The following is a 24897-nucleotide window of genomic DNA, read 5'->3' as shown; positions in this document are numbered from 1 at the left end:
TAAAATAATAAAGGAAAAAAAAAGATCTTCTCTTGGCTCCTCCCCCCGGTTTCAGGTTCCTGTCTCGGGGTCTAGCTTCCTTTCTCGACATCCACCAACACTCTCTGCTCGAGGCTGGATCCCTCAGGCCCTGTGCTGTCCGCTGCCACCACTCAACTCTGTCCTGTGCGCGATGAGGAGCCGCCCCAGGTCATCTCTAAACGAGTGTGACTGTGTTCTGATAGGACTTTACTTACGGATGCAGAAATTTGGCTCTTTTCTCATTTTCAGGTGTTACAAAATACTATTCCGACTCTTGACTTTTTCTCCCCAGCCACTTAGAAACGTAGAAGCTATTCTTAGTCCGTGGGCAGTACACACACAGGAGGTTGGTCAGCACTTGTCATCTCCTGACTTGGAGAATGTCTGGTGGACAACTAAAACCAACCAACCCTGGGGGGTCATCCTCACGGAAAAGTGGAAAAAATCACCAATTTTTCCTTTTTCCTCAATTGCCTCATTTTCTGCTTACTGTGAAAATAGAGTCGCATTATAGCGCTTCAACGATAGGTGCCTCACAAAAATAAATACAAATTAGAGAACTTAATGGTGTAAATAATTTTCCTCACCATCCCAATCAGCACATCTCTCAAGGGAGTGTGGGCTGCGAGACTGGGATCTGCATTTCTCTTGGCGGGACCATTTCCACAGGCTTCTCACAGCACACATATCTCACTTTGTGGGGTTTGAGTTTATAGTCTGAGTATGCACTTTTTCGGTACCACATTGTTTCTAAACACAAGTTAGCACCTTTGTCTGATACTCAACTAACTGAAGAGCAAACTATTTTGATGCTGAAGGATGGGCTGACCTACTAGACTGCTAAACAACAGATGTGGATTTTCAGTGGGTCCTGAATGATGTACACTAAGGGAAAACAAAAGGGATTTTTCCAGTGGCGATTTTAGTAATTTAAAATTATTTATTTAAAATACTTTAATTACATAAAAATTTTTCAGCATACACTAAGTTTTGAGGTTATTTAGATGTAAGGGACGAATGTATTAATTTTTATTTCTTAAAAAACAAGTATCAAAATATGAACTCAATATACAATGTTACTAAGAAGAAAAAAGGGAGGACAGAGACATGCAGACTCAGCAAGTCTTGTCTCAAGCAGCAGGTATTCAAGTGGCTTCTAGACAGTCGTTCACACTGACAAAAGGCGGTGTTTCTGGGTCCATGCAGTAATAAAATACTGACACCATGTTTCTAGAAAGGAGCACTAAATTCCCATTATCAACTGAAATGGAAGTTGGGAGTAAATACTATTTTCATGTCACGGATGAGGAAACTGAGGCCCAGAGAAATGTAAAGCAGCTCACCTAAGGGTATGGTGACTCGAGCTGGTGGGGGTACAAATATTAAAACTTGGTGCGTCATGCATTTCCCAAGCTGCCCACAATCACAAAAGATAGCAGTGACTAGAATATCAAAGAATATTCTCTCCTGTGAGATAATCACAGAGAATCCTTAGGGCAGAGCGGGATGGTAAAGGGCAGAAACAGCTAGAGGGCTTCAACAGCACGAATGACGCAGCAAGTAAAAACAGGGAAAAAAAACCTAATCCCAGATTCACTAACCCTCGAAGACAGATACAGATCTTTAATTTAAAAGAGAGAGTTTTATTCATGGAGAAAACAGTTACAGAACACCCTTGGGGCTTTTTTAGTCCAACAATTAAAACTGCATTAAAAAGCCAACACGAAGAGTTTAGACCTAAAGGAAATCTGGAGAAACTACCGCTCCTCTTCCTGGGGCTTTATATATATTTTATCTTTTAGGTAAGAGAGAGCTGTGATTAATTTCTTTCCTAGGAGATGAGGTTTCTAGTTCCATTGTCTGAATGTGTATAGGATTTTTCTGTGAAGGCCAGAGAAGACGGAAGAAAAGATCACTGGATGGCTGGAAGAATGAGGATGAGACTAATGACTGGTTCTTGGGACCATGATTTTACCACAAATCATTAGATGGGGTAGCAGGAAGGGTGTCAGGTTTCCCATTAATAAAATCTGAGGTATTGAAGGCTCCAGTAACATGGCAACTCACTTCTGCCTCTCTCAGCGGTAACGGCAGAGGCTGGGAAGGCTGTTCTGGCTGCTGCCTGGACTTCTCACATACAAGAGCTAACATCTAACCAGACTGGACCATGTCCAACACATCTCTGAGTAAAGTGGCTAGCTGCTTTACTCTTCAGGATGGGTTCCAAGGCAACACTGTGATCCATGATGAGTTTTTCCCTGTCTCTGTTTTTGGCTTGTCTTGATGCTAAAGTCTACGGCAATACAAGAAAGCATGGTCATCTACTGTGAGACCTGCCTGAGGAAAAGAACGGGCTCCCCAAGTCTCAGCTGTCAGGGTTTAATTTCACTCGTTTTACTTGGCAATTCTCATCATCCAGGTGGCAGAAACCTTCTGTGGTGATGTCTCTTTTCTTCTCCTCCATGGGTTCCACAGGGAAGTCCTGGTCTGTGGCCAGTACCTGTCGGACAGTCATGTTCACACGAGCGGTCTTCAAGTAGCTGGTGCACACCTGCCAGTCCTCCTCGGAGCAGGGCTCTACCACGGAGTCTCTGGGGAGGACGGTGGGCAGAGGCGTCTCTAGGCAGCATGGCAGGCTCTCCCCCTGAGGACTTGGAAGGACCCTTGGGACCGCATGGTTCAACAGGCGGCTGGAACCTGACATTACCATGATGTCACCGCTGTGCATGAACATGGCTGTGGGCTCCTCATCTCTTTTGAGGCCACCCAGGAGAAAGATGGCAGACTGTCCAAAGCTATAAAAAAATAAGTAAAAGAACACGCAACAGTAAGTTTCTGTTACTAACCAAGGCTGGGAAAGTTACTGCCAACTGCATTCTTCTCGTATTTCAGCTCAACACCTACTGCTCTCACATCCTTCTTTTTAATCTGTGTTAAGAGCCTTCTCTTCCAGCTTGCATCTGTAAGTGACCAACCCATGATCTGCTGCTTAAACTTAGCAGAGCCCACAGGACTGCTGCAACATAAAATTTGAAGCGCTTAAATAAGCAGATTAAAAATTTAGTTTTACTATTACCCATCTTTAAGATTTAAGCCTTCCAACAAATTGAGTCCTTTTCTATATTTATCATGCCTGTTCACTTTTTTTTAAGATTTTATTTATTTATTTGAGAGTGAGCGAGAAAGAGAGCACATTTGCAGGGGTAGAGGGAGAGGGAGAAACTGACTCCTCACAGAGAAGGGAGCCCGATGTGGGGCTCGATCCCAGAACCCTGGGATCCTGAGCTGAAGGCAGACACTTGAATGACTGAGCTCCCGGCCTGTGCACTTTAAAGATAAGGCAATTAATAAAGGACACTGTTCAGGCACTTTCTCTGCAGGATACAGCTGCAGCACTTTGCCCAATTTAAACTCATGTCTAGAGAGACAAGAGAGTAAACTAGTCAGGCCTCCATACTTTACTCTTCCTTATTCTGAAAAGGTTGCTTGTCTTGCCTCACGGCCTTCCACAGACACTGACGATACCTTTCAATACAAAAGGGAGACTCCACGTGTCTTAAACACAAACATTAACTGTAATTTGGTTACTACTCTTAAGGACAAGGTTAATTTTACTTACGACAACATTGTTAAGACACCCAGAAGTAAAAGATGGTAGAGTCCAACCATTTCTTAAATGGTTTTTATTTAGTTAGTTTAGAAACGCTTTCGAATAAGGAATGACGTGGTAGAAGGTAACCAAATCCCTAGAACCAGCTTACCTGAAAGACAGCAGGGGTTTGGAGTGATCTAGTTCAGATCTATCTACGTGGATTCCCAGTGTGGAGTCCAATCTGTAGTAATTCAGGATACCTGCCTCGGCTCGGAAACCCCGAAACCCACAGGCTGCGGCTACTTGCTCTGAGAGGAAAGCCAGGTCAGAAGGGAAAGGTGTAGAATGATCGGCTGAGTATTTCTTTGATAGAAGTAGGGAAAATAAGAAAAATAAACAATGATCTCAGGAAAATAGGAACTGTGGTGCCGCATGGTGCTAAACCAGACAAGTCCCCCCTGCATGGAGTCTACACGTGAAGCAATTACTACGTCTCTCTCTGGTATACTTTAATCCCAAATAGGATCATTTTCATAGGACAAAAAAGTGACTCAAAACTGTCACTGCCAAGAGGCACATGATGACCAAATGTGATGTGTATCCTGGAAGAGAAAAAGGACATCAGTTAAAAACTAAGAAAACCGGGGTGCCTGGGTGGCTCAGGTCATGATCTCAGGGTCCTGGGATCGAGCCCCGCATTGGGCTCTCTGCTCAGCGGGGAGCCTGCTTTCTGCTCCCCTCCGCCTACTTCTCTGCCTACTTGTGATCTGTCTGCCAAATAAACAAAATCTTAAAAAAAAAAAAAAGAAAAAAAAAAAGAAAACCGAATGAACGCTAAGAAAATATGAATGAAATATGGACTTCACCACTGTAATAATGCATTAACATTGGTCCACTAATTGAGACAAAGGTACCATAATAATGTAAGATGCTAACAGGGATAACTAGGTGTGGGGTATATGGGAACTCTGTACTATCTTTTCAGCAAATTCAGAACTATTCTAAAATACAAAGCTTACTTAAAAAAAAAAAAAAAAAAAAAGGAAAGAAAGCAAGCAATTCTAATACAATAGCCACTTTGGTTTTGGGCCCCCAGACCACAACATGGCATGGTGCTAGTTTCACTGGTCAGTCTGATGGGATGACATGTTCAAAACATCTGAACTGAAACTACCTTACACCACGGTCAAGGCAGAACCTTAAAATGGAAGTAATTTCCAACATTTACCTTTCTGAACTATTTGTAGCATGTAAAGATCACAATACTCCTTTTCTCTTAAATAGAACAAAACAAATCAAAGGGCAGAACACTCACTCTCTCTACAAAACCCAGCAGCTCAGGGGAACAAGGTGGCAGTCTTCTTGGCAGACAAGGGCGAGGGCTGCTCTGCTCGGTAAGCCCGCAGCGGCCCAATGCCCCTTCTTTGTCTTGCTGTTGTTCTCACATCTCCCTCTGCCCAACAATCTCAAAGCAGATTAGCAGATCCACTTCTGTCTCACCTCTCCACTAGCACCCTGACGTATCCCAGCTGTAGCAACAGAGGCACACCTCTGGAGAGAACGTATGCACTTTGGCCAGAAGTGACCTTTAACTTCACATTAAGGAAGACTTTTGTAGAAGGTCTTTAATGGATGGCCAAGCCTTTTCAGTTGGAATTTCTGTGTTTTACGTTTTCTTCTTTTTCCTTAAGTGCACATATGAAGAGTTCCCATTTAATTTCCCCAAACCAGAGAACTATAAGGTTTTTCCCTACCCTTTCAAGTTTCAATCCCTCACAAGATCAACTGGTCAGAGGGGCACCTGGGTGGCTCAGTGGGTTAAGCCTCTGCCTTTGGCTCAGGTCATGATCCCATGGTCCTGGGATAGAGCCCCACGTTGGGCTCTCTGCTCAGCAGGGTGCCTTCCTCCTCTCTCTGCCTGCCTCTCTGCCTACTTGTGATCTGTCAAACAAATAAATAAAATCTTAAAAAAAAAAAAAAGATCAACTGGTCAGAGCTACCGTTCTAGCACTAGGTTACCTCTGTGGGCTTTCAACCCTACCCCCAACTGTCTATGCACTAGTCTTCTTACTTCTCTTTTAATTTTTGGCGTTGAGTCACTCAGTTTCTGATAATTTTTCACTCCACATTTTTCTTATTAAGTGAGAGTAACTTTAAGTCCTTGGGGAATAACAGCAGCAGCAATAAAGATAACATCATAAAAAACAATTAAGCTAACATGTATTGTATTAATGCATTTAACTTCTCAGAACAAGCAGGCACTGCTGCAATCACGACGCAGGCATTACACCTTTGACACTCGCCACCGTGCCCCCCCAACCCCATTATGAGGTATACACTATGGAAGGCCAGGTTCAAACCCGGGCTGCCTAACCCGGAGAGAATCACCTGGCTATTTCCCCAAAAACGGATATCCAGTCTTCTACTGACTCTGCATCAGTGAAAGTAAGAATTATGTCATGAACATTTCCAAGCAACATTTATCACTATTTTGAGCAGTTAATGTATTGTTAATAGGCTGATTTGACTGAAACTATGGAGCTTTTAGAAAGTTACTAGTTAGCAGGAAGATGGTCTATACCAATCTCTTTATTCAGTTTATTCTCAGAATGAGTCCTTCTATTTGGTGGCGAACATCTAACGGAGACAAGAGGCACTAGACTGCCCATGATAAAGGAGGTACTTTTGGAAACATGGAGGTCGGGAATGAAGAAACTGTACCTCAAGAAAACACCAGACTTTGTTAACTGAAGGACATTCTTTCCTATCTGTGTGTTGCTCAGACCTTATACAGCAGGCAAAGGTGCCTTTTGTGAGGTAGTGGAGAACACCAGAAGCATATGGAGCTCCTTCTACTCCAAACAGATATTAAACAATAATGGAAATAAAGGTTTTAATTGAGAATTGCTCTTGAATGCAGTAAAGAAAAATCTGTACCCTTAAAATGTTAAAATGTACTTAAGAGAAAGCACCAATGACTTCTGATGAAATAATACAACGTAAGAGCATATGAATTTTCTCTTGGGGGAAATTATTCATTCTTCTTGGGACACTGTTATCAAGAGGATTTTAAGAGATAAATGAAAGAGATCCTTCCACCAATGGATAATCTGACAGTGTACAGGCTTGCCCAGGAACATAACCAACTACTAAGCCCAAGGAGTTTAAAAATGAAGACAATGGAATTTGCAAGGAACTCTGCATACCTTACTGTCCCAGTTGTAATGGTAGCCTAGGGTGACCCAGCGCAACTTCTCTAGTAAGCTTCGGGGTCTCCGTTTATTCATTTCTTTGTTCCTGTGAAGATTGGGGACAAAAGAGGATTTATTCACCTCAAATGGGGGCAGCCAACAGCTCTTTGCATGCATGGAATTTGGTATTCCTTGGTATAAGCTGTTAGCAAAGACCTTGATAGGGGAAGTGAGAATAGCCAAAGGAATTGACCAAAATATATAACACTAAAAAACATGTTAGCATTTCTTTCTTCTTCTTTTTTTAAAAGATTTATTGTTTTGAGAGAGAGAGAGTGCATGTATGCTGGGGAGGGGGGGCAGCGATGGCAAGTGGGAGGGGTAGAAGGAAAGAATCCCAAGCAGACTCCGTGCTTAGCAGGGAGCTGGGCCAGGGCTCAATCTCAGGACCCTGAGATCATGAACTAAGTCAAGATCAAGAGTCGGGCACTCAACCGACTGAGCCACCCAGATGCCCCCATGTTAGCACTTCTTAGTCCTTGGTTCTAAATCCTTTGCTGAATGGGATCAATTTTATTATTATTTTTTGAAGATTTTATTTATTTATTTGTCAGAGAGAGAGAGAGAGAGAGAGAGAGAGAGAGATAAAGCATAGGCAGGGGGAGGGGGAGAGGGAGAAGCAGTCTCCCCACCGAGCAGGGAGCCCAATGTGGGGCTTGATCCTGGGACTCCATGGTCATGACCTGAGCCAAAGGCAGATGCTTAACCAATTAAGCCACCCAGGCGCCCCCATGTTAGCATTTCTAATTTTTAGTCCTTGGTTCTAAAACCTCTGAATGGGATCAATTTTAAATGGCAAGTTTCCACCATCTCAGTAATGATAAGAACAACACAGAAATATCTTTACCTGTCCATTGGAAATGGGACCAAGGGCACTACAGGTAATTGAAAATTTGGCTAACAGAACATGTTCAATTTGGTCTGCTGAAAGTGAGGTATGATTAATTATAGCTATCACTATGTTTATAACAATGGTGGCTTCCCAGAATTATAGGTTGGGGGGAAAAGTCTGGCAAAATATACATTGTATACAATAAAAAATAACTGGTTTAACATGACTTCTTCAACCCTGTCTAACATAGCTTAGATAATTGAGGCTTAGCTAACAATTAAGGACCACTGTAATTGATCTGGTTTCTGACATCCCCTTGTTCAAACACAGGAGGCTTCTGTAAAACAGAGAGGTGCCCTTTTTGCAATTATATCCTGTCTGATCAAATCTATGGGATTAACTACTCTTCTTCTAGAGGAAGAAGCTTCTTTGATTTACCTCTAAATATCTAAAAATACAAGAATGCCAGGCCTAATAATTTTAGGGTTTGTTTCTCCTATGCAATTTATATCAGTAATCAAACAATTTTTTTTGGTTCAAGAACCACTGCTGTTTAAAAAAGAAAAGATTAGACTGCTTTAAGGAATTCACATTTTGACAAGAGATGACAGGTAAGTATAAGAAAAAAATCAAAGGAAATTCCAAGGCAGTATAAAATTTGTACTAAACTGTATAACATGAGACTTTGAGGGCCACTGGAATTAAGAAAAAGTTAGCTGTCTAATCAGTTAAGTCCTCATGGCAGAGTTGGGAGTTGAATGTGGCATTGAAGAATGGCCATCATTTAAACAGAGTGGAGCAGTGGGCAATACTGGTGTACCACATAGGTAGAGGCAAAGGCTTTATTAGAGGCTCAAACTGCAAGTGGCACTCGCCTTGATGTTTGAAAGAGTTTACAAAATAGATGCTATCTGTCCTCACAAAGTTTACAGTCTAAGGACATTGTGACACAGATACACATCAAGGCCAGTAGCTAAAAAGGAATGGAAAAAATACCGACTGACTGAGGAGAGCGGTGTAGAAAAAAGGCAGAGCCTCTGAAAGGTCTGTTTACAAGGTTGGTTGCTGGCAGGCATCTGGAACTTGGACTCTGGGGAGGTTCACACCATTCCCAACACTGCTACTCACTGTGCCTAAATTTTGTGCAAAACAGTATGGTTTATGTTAAATAGCTGTTTTCCTTCTGGGAGTCTGGAATTTGGTTTGTGTCACATAGAGACTATGGGACCAGCCCCTGGTAAGAACCTGGGGACTAAGTTTCCCTGGTGGACAACAATTCATGCATGTTGTCACAACTTACTATTGGGGGAATTAAGCACACCTTGTGTGACTTCACTGGAAGAAAACCCTGGAAGCTTGAGCCTGGTTTTCCCAGGACTTTGCTCAATGTGTCTCTTCCCTTCACCTTTTTGGTTTGTATTCTTTGAAGCAGAGTAAGTCTTATCCACAAGGACAGTTATGTGCTGACCTCTCCCAGCGTATTATCAAAACTGGGTGTGGTCTTGGGGACCCCTGGCACAAGAGAAGACAGGTTATGATTAGCAGTTCAGGGGAAACAATATATATGCATGGCCAGTGACTGCTACTAGCTGATGTGAACAGTTACCATGTAGAACCACCATTCATTATTTTATTTTCTATGTGTAAAAACTAAAAACTGGGGGGTGGGGGGAAAGGAATGCATAATTACTAACACAACATGGGTTCTACCAATGTTTCTTCAGCTAAAGATACAAATAAAAAAACTCCCTAATGATCCCCTCCGGAGAACATAATCTATTTTAGTAGCCTTGAGATAGAAAAATAAGAATGACCTCTCATCTCCGGACTCCTGAGAATACTGTGGTTAACAGTGCGTAGCCCACTTAGTTTCTGCCAAGTGGTTTCCAAATTTTAATGCTCAGGGGAATCACCTAGAGGGCTTGTTAAAACCCAAATGGCTGGGCCCAGGCCCATAAATTCTAATTCAGCAGGTCTAGGATGGAGACAAAGAATCTGTATTTCTAATAAGTTCCCAAGAGATAGGGATGCTGCTGAGCGAGGGAACACACTTTGAGAAACACTACGCTAGCCAAAATTAAAAAACAAGATACCTTCCACCTTTCTAGATCAATAAAAGATCGTTTTATTCTTGATGAAAAACTCATGCTATTAAATCAAAATTAGATTGATCTAAACTGATAAAGGTAAAAGAATGCAGCTCTAAAAATAATTCAGGGGGCACCTGAGTAGCTCAGTCAGTTAAGGATCTGTTCTTAATTTCGGTTCAGGACATGATCTCAGGGTTGTGAGATCAAGCCCCGCGTCGGGCTTCACACTGAGCATGGAGCCTGTTTTAGATTCTCTCCTTTCCTCTCCCTCTGCCCCTCACCTCTACCACCTCCCCTAACATAAATAAATAAATAAATAAAATAATTCAGAAGGCGATGGCATTTTAGATACTCAATATAGTATCACCAAGCTGCTTTTCCATCGAGAGTCAGTCTAATGTTCCTTAGGACAGGGCATACACTATTACAATTAACACAGTTTTATGGTATTGTTTACAATAAGATCATCAAAATCATAGTAATAATCGAGCACAAATAGAAACATCCTATATTATACCTTTTAAAATCTGTTCTTTTAGAAAACCAAAAGAACATCTCTTTTCTACCTTAACTGTATTACTGTAAGGAAGGTTTTGGGCTTTGCCTTGTATTATTGAGGGGGGCTAGTGTAAGGGTGTAAAAGCATTAAGTCTAGGCCACCTAACAAAAAGGAAAAAATTTTAAAGACTTGTGTAGTGAAAGAAGAGCTGTGATCATTGATTACACCATTTGAGGATGATTTTATACACACACACACGTTTTGTGTAATGTGTCAGACCCAGGTAGGTTTAAGATTCCACCCCTCATTTCATAGCCTCTGAGAACAAAATTTCCTTTCTTTGTATGGAATTTCTGGTAGGAAAGTAACAATAATTGTAAGATTGGCCTTCCACATGTGACAGTAGGACAGGCTAACACTAGTCACTTCCTGTCTCAGCACTACTTAGGGACCATTCTGGTCCCTGTGGGCTCTGGGTAACCAAGATTCCAAAAAACTCAGTATTGAACACTGAATAGTTTAAGGCCAAAACCAAATTTAACCCATGCCCAGATGATTTTCAAGCAGGAAATACTGAGAGATGAATAAGAGGAGGGGGGAGAGGTGGGCTGTTCTCTTTTTAAACCTGACTTGTCTAAAAGGAGGCCAGGAAGGCTCAGTGCCAAAAGAGCTGCCATGTTCGCTCTACGGAGTGCAAGGGGTATGTCGGGCCTAACTTTAAATCTTTATCCAATTATCCAGAAGAATGTTTTCAAGCAAGTACGACCCTGACTATGGGTTCTCACTGCAAACAGAAACATACTCCGCTCCCTGCCCCTGCTGCAGCTCCAAGCCCTGGCAGGAGGATGACGGATGGGTGAGCTGGCCACTTTGTCCTCTGGCGAATGTGCCTACACAGCAGTTTGCTCACTTTCTGTCATGGATAAGTGCTTTGTGTAAGTACTGGTATTTCTCTCAGCAGTCATGTCCTCTAGTGCTGCTTTCAACTGCACCCTAACTGCGTGGAAATGAACTGCCCTGCCTGTCCACTCTTCGTGCAGGCCTAGTTTGAGTGTCATAACTAAGCACTGGGAATTCCTTTCCTTCCTTGCTTCAAGGGACGTTCGTGAATCATTATGAAAGCAGCAGTACTCACTCAGGGCAGAAAATGTCTAAGGTTGTTTATGATAAAAAGCCTTAAAAACCCCATTACAGATATTTGTTTTTTCAATCATTTTTTAAAGTTTTATTTCTTTACGTAATCTCTACACCCAGTGTGAGGCTCAAACTCAACGACCCCAAGATCAAGTGTTCCCTACTGACTGAGCCAGCTGCACACTCGGCTTTACGATGGTCTTTACATGTAACTGACAGATCGCCCTCTGACTTCACTCCAAAGCTCAGTTCCGTATTTCCAAAGGCAAATTGGACATCTTTGCCTGGCTACTTCAACAGGCATTTCAAAAACATTAATCCCCAAACTACACTAAGAATTTTGTCTCTGCTCCTTCTCTTCCTCTTCCTCTGGTAATCCTATTTTTAACTTTTAGAGGGACTTCCAGAGTTTTACATAAATAATCACAGCAGCCAAGACAAAGAAACAACCTGAGTGTCCACTGATGGGATGAATGGATAAAGAAAACATGACACACAACACATAAATGAATACTATTCAGCCATAAAAAAGGAAATCCTATCATTTGTGATAACATGAACCTTCAGGGCATGGTGCTAAGTGAAATGTTAGTGAGGGAAAGACAAATTCTGTATGATCCTATTTACACGTGGCATCTAAAAAATCTAAAACTTGCAGAAACAGAGAAGACTAAAAGATGCCAAAGTGAGGGCGGGCGGGCGTGGGCCGTGAGTTCTGAGGATCCAACGTACAGCACGGTGACTACAGCTAACGAAACCGTATTGTGTATTTGCTAAAAGAGTAAATCTTAAAAGTTCTCTCACAAGACAAAATTTTGCAACTACGTGAGGTGACTTAACTTACCTAGATAATTATTTTGCAATATTTACATACCAAATCGTTATAGACCTTGAACTAATACAATACTGTATGCCAATTATGTCAATAAAACTGGGAAAAAAACCCTTCACCAAAAACTTCAGTTTTACCCTGTGAGTGCTACGGAGAAATCTGCAGATAATCCTTAACTTCTTGTCTCCCACTTCTCATAATCTCTTGGTCACCAAGCCTTGTTGACAATGTCTCTTCCATTAATAAGCTAAATTCTTAATTGTGCTTTTTGCAACAACTGTATTTTCCGTCCATATTACTCACTGTCAAGAATTGCCCTTCTAAGGACGCCTGGGTGGCTTGGCTGGTTAAGCGTCTGCCTTCAGCTCAGGTCATGATCCCGTGGTCCTGGAATCAGCAGGGAGCCTGCTTCTCTCTCCCTCTGCCACTCCCCTGGTTTGTGCTTTTTCCCTCTCTCTCTCAAATACATAAAATCTTTAAAAATGTTACCTTTCTAAAGTGAAAAATCTGATTAATCCTGATGAATCCCCATAGGGATTCATAGGACAAAGTCCACACTTTGCCAAAAGGCACACAACCCCCCTAATAATCCGGTTCTTACCTTTCCCATCTTACCTCCCCTCCTTTTCCCACAGGGGGCACTACCCTCCCCATCCTTCATGGCTGTGCCTCTGGTCATACAATTTTCTCTACTGAAATGCTCTTTCCTCTTCTACTCTATTCTCCGTACAGCAGATTTTTCTGACATGCTTTTGCACACACAGTTTAATCTCACTTCTTCAGGGAAATCTGTCCTAGTTTCAGTCTGTCCCTCCACTGTGCCACCACAGCACCTTGCGACTTCTATTCACCTACAAATTCTGTATGTAAGTACCCGAATTCTTCCTTTAATTGTCCCTTCCTCAAAGGCAGGGAGTTAATTTTAATCTTCATATCTGTTTTAGCATCAAGTATTTCCTAAAACACAAATGTACATTATTCAGTAATGAAAATAAGATGGAAAGGTACTATATAGTCTTTAATTGATCCTTCTCAAATTCAGCATGTTTTCATCAGCCTAACGGAGGGGGTTATCAATTTAGTTAAAGTAATACGTAAAAAGCAGTTTCTAATATATACAAAGAACTGTGGTTGGCACTGAGGTTACAAAGACTTCAAGGTCTGGGGCAGAGGAGGGGCACGGCAGGCAGTGGGAGGGAGAAGGGCCCCATGACTGGATCCACTCTAACAAGTGCTCATAATAGTTTCATAAACAAAGTCTTAAAGGAGTAGAAAAGGGGAAGAGATTAATCCTGCTTCCACACTGAGGACATTAATGCAAAAAACTTCCACATATACAAAAATGGATGCAAAACATTTCATTGGCTAACTTATGGAATAGATGAAGCAAAGTTGCTTTATTGAAATTAGTATTTCTCCTCGTCTTATTCTAAGAAGTTATTTTTTAATAGATGATATATTCACAAAATTCAAAAGGTACAAGATAGGATCCACTTATTAATTCCACAAATATTTGGTAATTATCATGCACTGAAGAGTAAAAACAGGGCAAGGGGATGAAGAGTGAGGGAAAATGGGGGACTATTTTTAATTTAATGATAAGGGAATCATCTCTCATAAGATGATAAGACCCAAAGACTTAAAGGAAGCAAGTCACTGATTATCTAAGGGAAGAGTTTTCCAGGTAGAAGGAACAGCCTGTACAACGAATCTCAGCTTGTCTGATGTGCTGAAGGGAAAGCACGGAGGCTACTACAGCTAGAGCACAATAAAGGAAAGGAATGGTGGGAGATGAAACTGGAGGTGGCTGGGGGATGGATCACCAAGGTCTTCGCAGACCATGGTAAAGACTTTTGATTTTATTCTAAGTGTGATGGAGTTGCATTAATGAATTTTCAATGGCTTTTGTCCCTGGCTCTTGGGAGAGAGGTTTTAAATCCTTGAATTTCTTGGAGAAATAGGAGTATCTTTGTTATTCACAGTGGGCCCTATACCACAGCTAAGTTTATGCTAAGGAGATGACTCAGGATATGAGTCTGTCAGGCTAGGAAGCCCAACCATGTGATTAGAGGGATGGAGGCTTTCAGTCAAGTGATTAGCTAAACCTCAGGGGCTGGGTTGGGGGCTAGAAACGGAGTAAAATCATGTGACTAATAATTCAATCAAACATGCTTAAGTAGTGAAACCCGCCAAAAAAACTGAATACTAGGTTTGGGAGAGCTTCCCGGGAAGGTGACACTTCCTGATTCCATGGAAAGAGGACATGGAAGCTCTGTAGTCAGGACCCTCCCAAACATTGCCCTACATTTTCCTCATTGGGATGGTCCTGATTCGTATCTTTTATAATAAAACTATAAACGTAAGTATGATTATATACTTGAATTTCTTTCTTAAATTCTGTGAGTTGTTCTAGTGAGTTATGAACCTGAGAGGGTCATGGGAACTCCCCTGAATCTGAAACCAGTTGGTCAGAAGTGTGGGTAGCTTGGGATCTCCCAAACTTGTGCCTGGTGTCCTAAGTGAGACTGGCTTGGCTGGAGACCCTGGAGACCTAGCCCTCAACTTATGACGTCCTTGTCGACTCTGGATGATGACATCAGAACTGAACTGCAGTACTGAAGATGAGAAACTCTAAGAGAAGTGCAGGGACTTCTATACAGACTGAAGAGGGGCGCCTGAGTGGTTTGGTCAGTTAAGCATCTGACTTCGGCTCATTGGGGCCCTACGACAGAGCCCTACATCAGGCTCCCTGCCAAGTGGGGAGTCTGCTTGTCCCTCTGCCTGCTGCCTCCTCCACCCAGCTCATGTATGTGCACATGCTTTCTCTTACAAATAAATACAATCTTAAAAAGAAGACTGAAGAGGCATGAGAACAAACGCAGGGAGACAGGCTAGGAGGCTACTGCAGTAAATGATGGTGGCTCAGATTAAGGCAGCCATGACGAGATGCTGAAAATTGATTTTACTATGGTGGTAGCCTTCCTATATTTGCTAGAGTTGGATTTAAGATTTTTGAATGGCTGTATTGTGGCTGCATTCTACTGCTGGGGTATGTCACTCTTGATTTATCTGGTCTCTTGCTGACAAACACTAGCATGCTTCTCATCCCCCTCTCATTACGAACAATGCTGCAGGGAAGATGCTTATACCTAACTACTGCGATCTTGTGAAGGCTCCAGCGACACTATGCACTCACAGAACTAAGGTGCCCTAATTTTGTGAACAGACTTATTTTCCCCTCTAAGTTCAAATATTTCTTCTTCATTTCCTACTTAAAAGTTTCTTCTTCCTTGACCACAGAACACTAAAAAGTTAAAATGGAAAGGATCCTTAGAGGTCCTCTGGCTCAGCAGTCCTCAATGTGGATATTATGGTCAATAATCAGAATCTCTAGGGAATCTTCTTCAATGACAGGCCCTCTCCCTTTCTGAGCTGCTCTAGAAAAGTGGGGAGAGCTGGCATGTACTGTCCAGATGACTCCAACCATGATCCAACCACCTGAAATGGCTTATCCAGTCCAATCCCTTTGTTCCCAAGATGAGGAAATCAAAACACGTATCACATAGTGACAGAAGAACTAGGGTCCTAATCTATTTTCAATGCCACCAACAATGTCTGAGCCTATCACTTTCTTCCAACCCTTGACAACAGAAGGTAGGACCATCCCATTTTTTATTTTTACTAATTGGCAAGACAAAAAAAACAAAACCTCAAAAAAGACCCTCACCACTGTTTACGATGATTTATTAATGAGGTTCATCTGAATTATCATGGAAGATGATAACTAGGATTTCTGCAGTTATTTGTCAGAAGGAATAAAATCAATTACTTGAAAACATAGGCTGGTTTAACCTCAAACTCTAGCTCTCTGACAAATTTCACTCAACCATGATCTTCCTATACTTCACTCTCAGTTCTAAAGAAGACATCACCAAAAGCTTTACAGAGGGTGTTTCCCACTGCTCCTGCTTTTCTCATAACCTGCAGACCAAGAAGGCTTCATAAGAAAACCAAAGAGGGGCGCCTGGGTGGCTCAGTGGGTTAAGCCTCTGCCTTCGGCTCAGGTCACGATCCCGGGGTCCTGGGATTGAGCCCCGCATCGGGCTCTCTGCTTAGCAGGGAGCCTACTTCCTCCTCTCTCTTTCTCTCTCTGCCTACTTGTGATCTCTGTCTGTCAAATAAATAAATAAAATCTTTAAAAAAAAAAAAAAAAGAAAACCAAAGAATTTTAGTTTTCCTTTCCTCTTGCAACTAAAGGAACTCTTCTATTTCCCCTGTTGGAATCAGTATGACACAGTTTCTGAAAACCGAACCATTAGAGATCCTAAGTCCAAAGAGAACACACAAAGCCAGAGCAGTGGTTTTAATGGGCTGCTCCGAAGATTTCTCGCATATTATCCTGTTTAATCCTCACACTGTTAAATGAGGGAAGGACTACTATGAGGCACAGAAAGGTTAAGAAACTTGCTCAAATTTACATACCTAGTAAGTGGCAGACCTGGGATGAGAACCCAGGTGGTCGTAGAAAGAGAATAATAGACCCAATTAAAAAATACTTTTTTCTTCTTTGATACCTTCTCCTGCCTAGAGCAATTACATCTCTCTCTGGCCCCTACAGCATTTTTCTAAACACCTATTCTGACACTTTCTAAGCTCTGTTATAATTATTCCTGTTGACACTGAGTTCCTGCCATAGACTATGCCCTCCTGAGTACAAGGAAAGTGTCCTGAGAATCTTTGTATCTCCAGTTCTTAGCATCATGCCTGTATACAATTAATCCTCAGTAAATTTCTGTGGAATGATGGGGCACCTGACTTCAAAACAATTATATATTTGTGAATGAATAAAGGTTGATTCAACATTAAGGTGCAAACATTAGTTCTCATGAGGAACAACTGACTATAAAACTGCTAGTAGCAGTGACTTCATCTAGGAAGGTAGAAATAAAGAGCTTTTGGTGTTAATTTCTTCCAGGGTACAAGTCTTCAAAGGAACTCACAGTTCACTTTTTAAAAACATTATATATTTTTAAGTAATCTCCACATGCAATGTGGGGCTCGAATTCACAACCCTGACATCTGCGTTTCGTGGTCTACCACCTGAGCCAGCCACGTGCCCCTGGAACTCACTCTAAGTAGAAAAAGGGCTGAAGCTGGACCAGCTGATGATTAATGAGGATGAACTCAAGATCTGAGCTATGATAAGGAAATACTTAAAATGGATATCAATTTAATGTAACTGTCAAAGCATCTGTCCAAATGTTCCCAGGGGAAAGAATGAAACGTGCTGTTTCTGCATGGAAACAAGGAAAAAAAAACAGTTCAGTTACTTTCACTGCATTGTTCTAGAGCAGGTCCTCTAAAGATGTGCAGGGCGCTGAGCTGAATATGATGAACACTTACCTCAGAAACTCTTTGCTCTGTTCCCACAGGTCCTGAGTCTCCTCCTGGGTCATGTGCTTGTCCAGGTTACACACATTTGGTTTCTGGGAATAGAACTTAAGGCACTGCTTCACCCAGTGCCACTGGTAACCTGGGAGGAAGGGGTTTGGGATAAAAATAAATCCTATACAAAAGGACAGGTGGGGAAAAGGAGAGGAGAAAATTCTCCATCAGTTATTGATATAACTTGTTTTCGATGACATCCTATACACACTACTGTATTATTTATTCCCTATCCCCCTTTGCTCATGCTTTGTGGCTTCCACATTCATAAGCAAATTTTCTCATTCCTATTCTCCGATTTTAGAGGAAGGGAGGAAATAAAGAAATTCTCAAGAGAAACAAATATTCCACAACTATCCGCTGTGCTACCCCAAGGCAAACTTAGAACTGGTCACGCCACAAGTCACCACTCAAATCTGTACCAGGTATTTATCATTTTTTTAAAAAGATTTTATTAATTTATTGGACAGAGAGAGAGATCACAAGTAGGCAGAGAGACAGGCAGAGAGAGTAGGGGAAGCAGGCTCCCCGCCAAGCAGAGCCCGATGTGGGGCTCGATGCAGGGCTCAATCCCAGGACCCTGAGATCATGACCTGAGCCGAAGGCAGAGGCTTTAAACCACTGAGTCACCCAGGCGCCCCGGTATTTGTCATTTATAAAGGTGGTAGCTGCTTCCTGCAATTACTACCTTTGTGAGCGCTCAGTGGCCCCCCCTCCCGGCCTTTTCTGTCTTCTAGTATCTAGCTAACAATTCTTACATTAAATTCCCTTAGTTACAATAAACTGGTGTGATTTCTGCCTGTGATTGAAATCTGATGGACAGAACAGGGAAGAAAGACGCTGTGAAATACATCCACTCAGTACGGCATGATGCAAATACCTACAGCACGTGTGCAGAAAAGGACTTTGTGACCTTGAAAGTAGTCTAACGTCATTCTTCTCCTGTGTCGAAGAGGAATAACAATATTTAACTGGAATCCTATGCAGGCTAAGGATCCATTCTTTAAATACTCAACGAACATATGCTATGTACTTTCTTAAGAATTAAAGATGAAAAACTGTCATCAGTGAAGCCCCTGGCGACAGAACAGCAGAGACGGCCGTTACGCACATAATGCCTTGCAGAAACCTGGCTATAAAAGGAAACAGAGGTTGAAGAGCAGTCATGGAAGAATAAAGAATTTAAGGGGAGAGTTTATGGTTTTTAGGGTTGGGAAAGGCTTAAGTATGCTTACAGATAATGCGGAAGAACCAGCAGAGATTGGAACTAGTTGAAAATGGAAGAGAGGAAAGGAGCAGAGCAAGGTCTTAAAAGCTGGAAGGGGTGAAAGAAGGTGGAATCAAGAAGGCGAAGGGACTGGCTTTGAACAGAAGGTGTTCCTCTTCCTCTAAAATTGGAGGACAGGAGAGAGAACATTTGTTTCTGAGTGTGGAGGCTACTTTTGCACTTCATGCACCAGCAAAATTCTCCACATAACTTTAGAGTATGACAGGACTGTCAGTATTTTGAGAGAGAGGAAAAAAGAAAAGATATGGAAACCCCCAACTTACCCACCTATCAGCATTACTTCACAAAATAAAGATTATAACATTCTGTAAAACATCAGATTAAAGGAAGACTACTGCTTACCCAGTAACAGGAAAATGATTACCTTTTAGACAGTCCACTCTAGATGACTGTTGCTTTCTTTTACTGAATTAAAATTTGCCTCCTTTTAATTTTCATGCATTGATCTTAGGGTTTGGATACACATAGCAACCCCCAAATTAGTTTCTCATTCTTCAAAAATACCTCTAGCTTTCTCTCATTTATCAATCATTTACTATGTGCCAGGCATGGGCTTAAGTACTTCACAGTGTACTCACATTTAATCTTCACAATAACCTTACAAAGTGAGCACCTTTTTATACACATTTTACCTATCAGGAAACCATGGCCAAGAAAGATTAAGAAACTTGCCCAAGGTCATAGAGTGGATGGTAGAACCATGCAGTTGGTAGCCTCATGTCAGAACCTAGGCCTTTACTACTAGTACGTACTGCTCTCATCCCTTTGTGGTATGACAACCTTTCAAATGTTGGATGCTGTCAGGTTCCCACTCAGCTTTACACTTCTTTCAGACCCATGACTTCCTGCTCATTCTTAAAAGGACAGGTTGTGGTTACTGAGGTTCCTTCACAACAAGCAGAATCCAGAAGTTCACACAATCCCTCTGATCAAGTCTAAATCAGAGATGGTCATTTCCCACGTTTTGGACATTGGACTTCTACTAAATGCAGCTTCAAATGTCAGGGAAGACAGAATGAAGTCTCTGAGGGTACCTCTAATGAGGTACTAACTCACAAAATGTGACTTAAGTGTGAAATCCCAGAAAACCTCAAAATCAATACAACTATTTGGACAACAGATAAACCAAAGTAGGGTTGATAGCTTTGTAGTCTTAAGCAATTTGTTAAAAGAGGGCATAGCCTTGAAAACAGGAGGTAGGCCTGAAACGTCAAGGGCAGCCTTTAAGAACAAAAGGTACATATAAGACTACTGGTGATGCACACTCCTCATTCATCCAAATTCATGGCAAGCCATACCTTCATACATTAAAGCCATCATTTGACTCTTCTTTCATGAAGAATTTAAGTGCATGAGGCCTTTTAGGGAAGTACTGATACTGTTAAGCCATCCTATACTGTTAACAAATACATCAGTGGTCATAATTATTAAGAGCTGTGACACAGACCTGGCCCATGGCATAATAATGAAAACTGGTATTTTTTAGGGATTTTTCTTGCTTTTAATCTGTATTTGAAATCACAAATACAGTGTTAACTTTATGTCCTCTCCATGAAAAAGGATGACAGATAAAAGCTTATTTGATCACATAAGGCATTTCTGTGTTTTCTAGTTAATTAATTTATTTGAGAGAGTGAGAGCATGAGGTGGGGGGAGGTGAGAGGGAGAAGCAAGCTCCCTGCTGTGCAGGGAGCCTGATGCAGGTCTGGATCCCAGGACCCTGGGATCATGACCTGAGCCAAAGGAAGCCGCTTAACCGACTAAGCCACCCAGGCGCCCTGCATTTTCTAAATAGTTCATAATAATTAATCTACAATGGCCCCATGATCCTAAAAGAAAAAAAAAGATTAGGGGTGCTTGGCTGGCTCAGTCCGGAGTATGCGACTCTTGATCTGGGGTGTGAGACTGAGCCCCACATTGGGGACAAGTTTACTCAAAAAAAAAATTAAAAGCATTACCCATCTTTCATTATGTTAGTTTCTAAATGTGTAATGTGAGCTACCCAATATTACTGAAGTGCAAAATGCTAAATGATTTAGTTTATTAGGGCTTTTGATCTCATTAACTATTAATGTTCTTTTCAAAAGCTCAGCCTTAATAATAGCAACAATTTTTAGGTTGTTTTCTTTTTTTTGCCACACAAAAACATAGAGATTTTGTGATTAGAGCGACCATTATGAATTGTTCCGTCATTCAGAGTGGTTCTTCTGCCAGAGTAGCTGTTTGGAGTTGTGGCAGGGAGCCTAGAATCAATGTAATAATTTTTGATTTGTACCTGGTGTGTCACTTTCTGTACTTAAGGTAGGCACTACTGACTCCTGTTCTAACCTTTGGGAATTCTAAATAAATGGACATCTTAGATGAGGCAGACTTAAAAGGAGTTTGGGAGTGAAATATTTTTGTGTTCAGTTTTCCTCTTTGTCTATTTACCTGCTTACAACTCCTCTCCTGAAATTAGACAAACGATTATTTGATTTTGTCTTCTGAGGTCAGCTGCACTCACCAGGATAGCCTTGGAGTCCATAAGCTTGCCACTTGCTGACTGGCTGAAGTCCTGCTCTATGTGCATCGTGGTCACTGACAGAAGACACACTCAGCTGAGCTCTAACCACCTGGCAGGAAGGAAAGAGAAGTTGGAGGGCTAAAGCTATTTTGCAAGTCAGATCTGAGAATCTCGAACTTTTAAAGATATTTCTGGTATGAGGAAAAATTAGGAGTCCTAAGTTTGGGCTCCTAAACTTAGTTCTACCACTTACTTGATGTAACACTTAGGTAAGTCAATTAACTTTTTTTTTTTTAAAGATTATTTATTTATTTATTTGATAGAGAGAGAGCACAAGCAGAGGCAGCAGCAGGCAGAGGAAGAGAGAGAAGCAGGCTCCCCGCTGAACTGAGAGCCCAACATGGGGCTTGATCCCAGAACCTGGAATCATGACCCGAGCCGAAGGCAGATGCTTAACCAACTGAGCCACCCAGGCGCCCCCAAGTCACTTGACTTCTTAGAGCCTCAGTTTTGTCATCTATATACTAACAAATATTAGAAGGCAATATAAAATTAAGCAGTGTGAGAAGCAGCCTGATTTTGGCCTTCAAGACTACCGTTTTGTATGACACCACACCTTTGTGGATTTCTTCGAAAGCTCTAAATTGTGAGAGATGTACTGAAATATCCTCAGTGAAAATTCTGTTCACCTCAATTCCGTCCAACAATAACGCTTGAGGCACTTGTATACAGTTGGTGTTTTAACAGACTTGTGAGGAGCATCAGGCAGGGGAGGTTAAGAGAATGAAGAGAGTGCTCCAACCAGACAGAATAACTGTTTCAGTAAAACTGGAAACCCTGTTTGCTGAAAGCGTGTTTATTCTTTTTTTTTTAATTTATTTTTTTATAAACATGTATTTTTATCCCCAGGTACAGGTCTGTGAATCGCCAGGTTTACACACTTCACAGCACTCACCATAGCACATACCATCCCCAATGTCCATAACCCCACCCCACCTCTCCCAACCCCCCTCCCCCCATCAACCCTCAGTTTGTTTTGTAAGATTAAGAGTCACTTATGGTTTGTCTCCCTCCCAATCCCATCTAGCGTGTTTATTCTTTTAGATGAAACTTCAAACTGAAACTCAGAGCTTTTGCCTTTTTTAATTACTGAGAAATTAAGTTTTTCCAGGGCTCATGAAGTTTTCTTTGCATATAAGAGCATCTTACGGATGGCTCATTAAATTGGTTAAGGGATCCAATATTCAGTCACTAAATTAAGGACATTCAGAAAACAAAACCCTTTATTCCTCCATTAGTAACAAGAGTCTGGCTTGCCTTAGAATACATCAGATGTTCTCTTCCAAAAAGATATGATCTCTTATCCTATCAACTTCACCAAGTGTAGAGATTTCCAGAAAAAAATAGCAACTAGTGGCTGGTCTATTATTACCAATCTATAATAAAATGGTTATCTGGAATGTTCTGAGAGACCTCACCAGCCAATTGTTCCAGGTACTGATAAGATGTTTTTATTTCAAACACTTTATAATGATCTTTCAAATAGACCATACTTAGTAATGCACTGTAATTCAGCAACACCCTCATATCTGAAGTTAAATTTGTGGACCTATTCTCCATGCTAAATTGAAACAAACCTCTGAGTCTTTAAAAAAAAGCCCTCCTTCCACTCTTGCCTGTTAGCTATCACTTTCTTCATTGCTCATTAGTTGCTCTCATAGCAACTTTCTTCTCCCGTTTGCTACTTTCAATCTGTTTTGAGCTAAGGAACGAAACACCCCAAGGTTTTGTTTTGTTCTGTTTTAAGATTTAATCCTTACTTATTTGAGAAAGAGAGGGAGAGCACAGTGAAGAGTGAGAGGAAGAAGCAGACTCCCTGCCGAGTAGATAGCCTGAAGGCTGGGGGCTCACGACCTGAGCCAAAGGCAGAGGCTTAACCAACAGAGCCACCCAGGTGCTCCTAAATATCCAAGTTTTTATGTACTCAATGGATAATGTATTTATTGAGTGCTTACTGTTTAAGATACTGTGCTAGACACAATCATCTCCTCAGAGGCTTACATTCTGAAAGTATTTTTGAGAGAGAGAGAGAGAGAGAGAGAGAGAGAGAGAGAGGGAGAGAACAGGCAAGCACAGCAGGGTGGGCAGAGAAGGAGGGACTCTTAGGCAGGCTCCATATGCTCATTGTGGAGCCTGACGTGGCACTTGATCTCACTACCTTGAGATCATAACCTGAGCTGAAATTGAGTCAGAAACTTAACCAAATGAACAACCGAGGCACCCCCATTCTAAAAGTATTTAAGTATTGCAGCAAAATACGGGCAAAAGGAGCTGAATGAGGATCTGACCCATGTATATTATTCTTAGAGAACTGACTTTCTGTATGCTATTTTGACAACTCTAAGACCACTTCTGTAAACAAACGAAGTTCCTAAGAAGCTGAGTTCTAGATAAATATGGTGCTACTAGAGCATTCCGATTTTATTGCGGGCTATAATAAGCTTAGAAAGAATTCTGCATGCAGCCATCTGTGGACAAAACTAAGGCCAAATTAAAGGATCAGGGATCCTCAGTGCTACAGCGACTGTAAAGAAATTACGCATTATAGTACATTTGTGATTTTCCCTGTACCCCCTGTCCTCCTTTATGTTGCTTTTCTTATTCCACAGGGGAAGGAAGAAACAATGCATAGTGTTTGGATTCGTTTGCCCTTTACTTTCAGACGTGGAGAGATCATTTCAATCGTTCAACGCCCTCTTGCTAAAGGGCCCAGAGACGACAGGGAGTAGTTTTGTGGACAACGGTTTAACAACACCGATCCCTCTCAGTTCTGGGACGACTCCGGTAATTGTTTTTTTTCAAGCTGCAGAACGCTATTCTAACATCTATGAATACAATTTATGCGTTTTTACACAAATCGAAGTAGAGATGCAAATGGACAGTTAATGTTAGGAATACAATTCCCAAGCATTGAGGCCGCAGCCAGGAATGGCCGCGTGGAGGAACCGGCAGCACAGCTCTTCACCGCCAAAGTGTGACGCTTCGTGGACACTTAAACTCCGCGCCCACGGAGAGCGGGAATTACTCAATAACACTCTGGCAGCGAAAAGAGGTGAGGAGGACCCTGGAAGCCCCTCCAAAAAGCGAGGCGAGCAGACCGGGGACCCGGGCCGCTCCTCTGTCCGTACCTTGCGGGCACCAGGCCCCGTGCCGCGGGGTGCCGAGAAGTCAATGACCGCTCCCAGGTCTGCGGTCCCAGGGCGACTCTGCCGGTAGAAGCGGAAAAGCTTCCGAAAGGCGTCCTCCCCTGGCTCTGCCGCCAGCGTCGCTACAGAGCCCACGGCTGCCGCCATCTTCCCCATGTCGCTGTTTGGCCTCTTCTGACCCGGAAGCAGCTCCGCAAGATTCTT

The 24897-nt window shown here is 42.0% G+C and overlaps 1 protein-coding gene across 1 annotated transcript; it reads right to left on the bottom strand.

Annotated features, from left to right (window-relative positions):
- LOC111148646 (alkB homolog 1, histone H2A dioxygenase) lies at positions 1–24862 on the bottom strand. Its single transcript, XM_022505398.1, has 6 exons — positions 24676–24862; positions 21488–21596; positions 17655–17817; positions 6820–6910; positions 3783–3976; positions 1–2816 (listed from the first exon to the last, which is right to left on the bottom strand). Exons 1-6 carry the CDS (start codon positions 24847–24849, stop codon positions 2387–2389), a joined length of 1161 nt encoding a protein of 386 aa, XP_022361106.1. The 5' UTR covers positions 24850–24862; the 3' UTR covers positions 1–2386.
- Positions 24863–24897: the final 35 nt, after the last annotated feature.

The sequence above is a fragment of the Enhydra lutris genome, unplaced genomic scaffold (assembly GCF_002288905.1).
Source record: "Enhydra lutris kenyoni isolate GAN:26980312 unplaced genomic scaffold, ASM228890v2 scaffoldscaffold20, whole genome shotgun sequence".
Lineage (NCBI taxonomy): Eukaryota > Metazoa > Chordata > Mammalia > Carnivora > Mustelidae > Enhydra > Enhydra lutris.
Note: the sequence above shows the minus strand (reverse complement) of the source record. Positions and strands in the feature narration are given on the sequence as shown.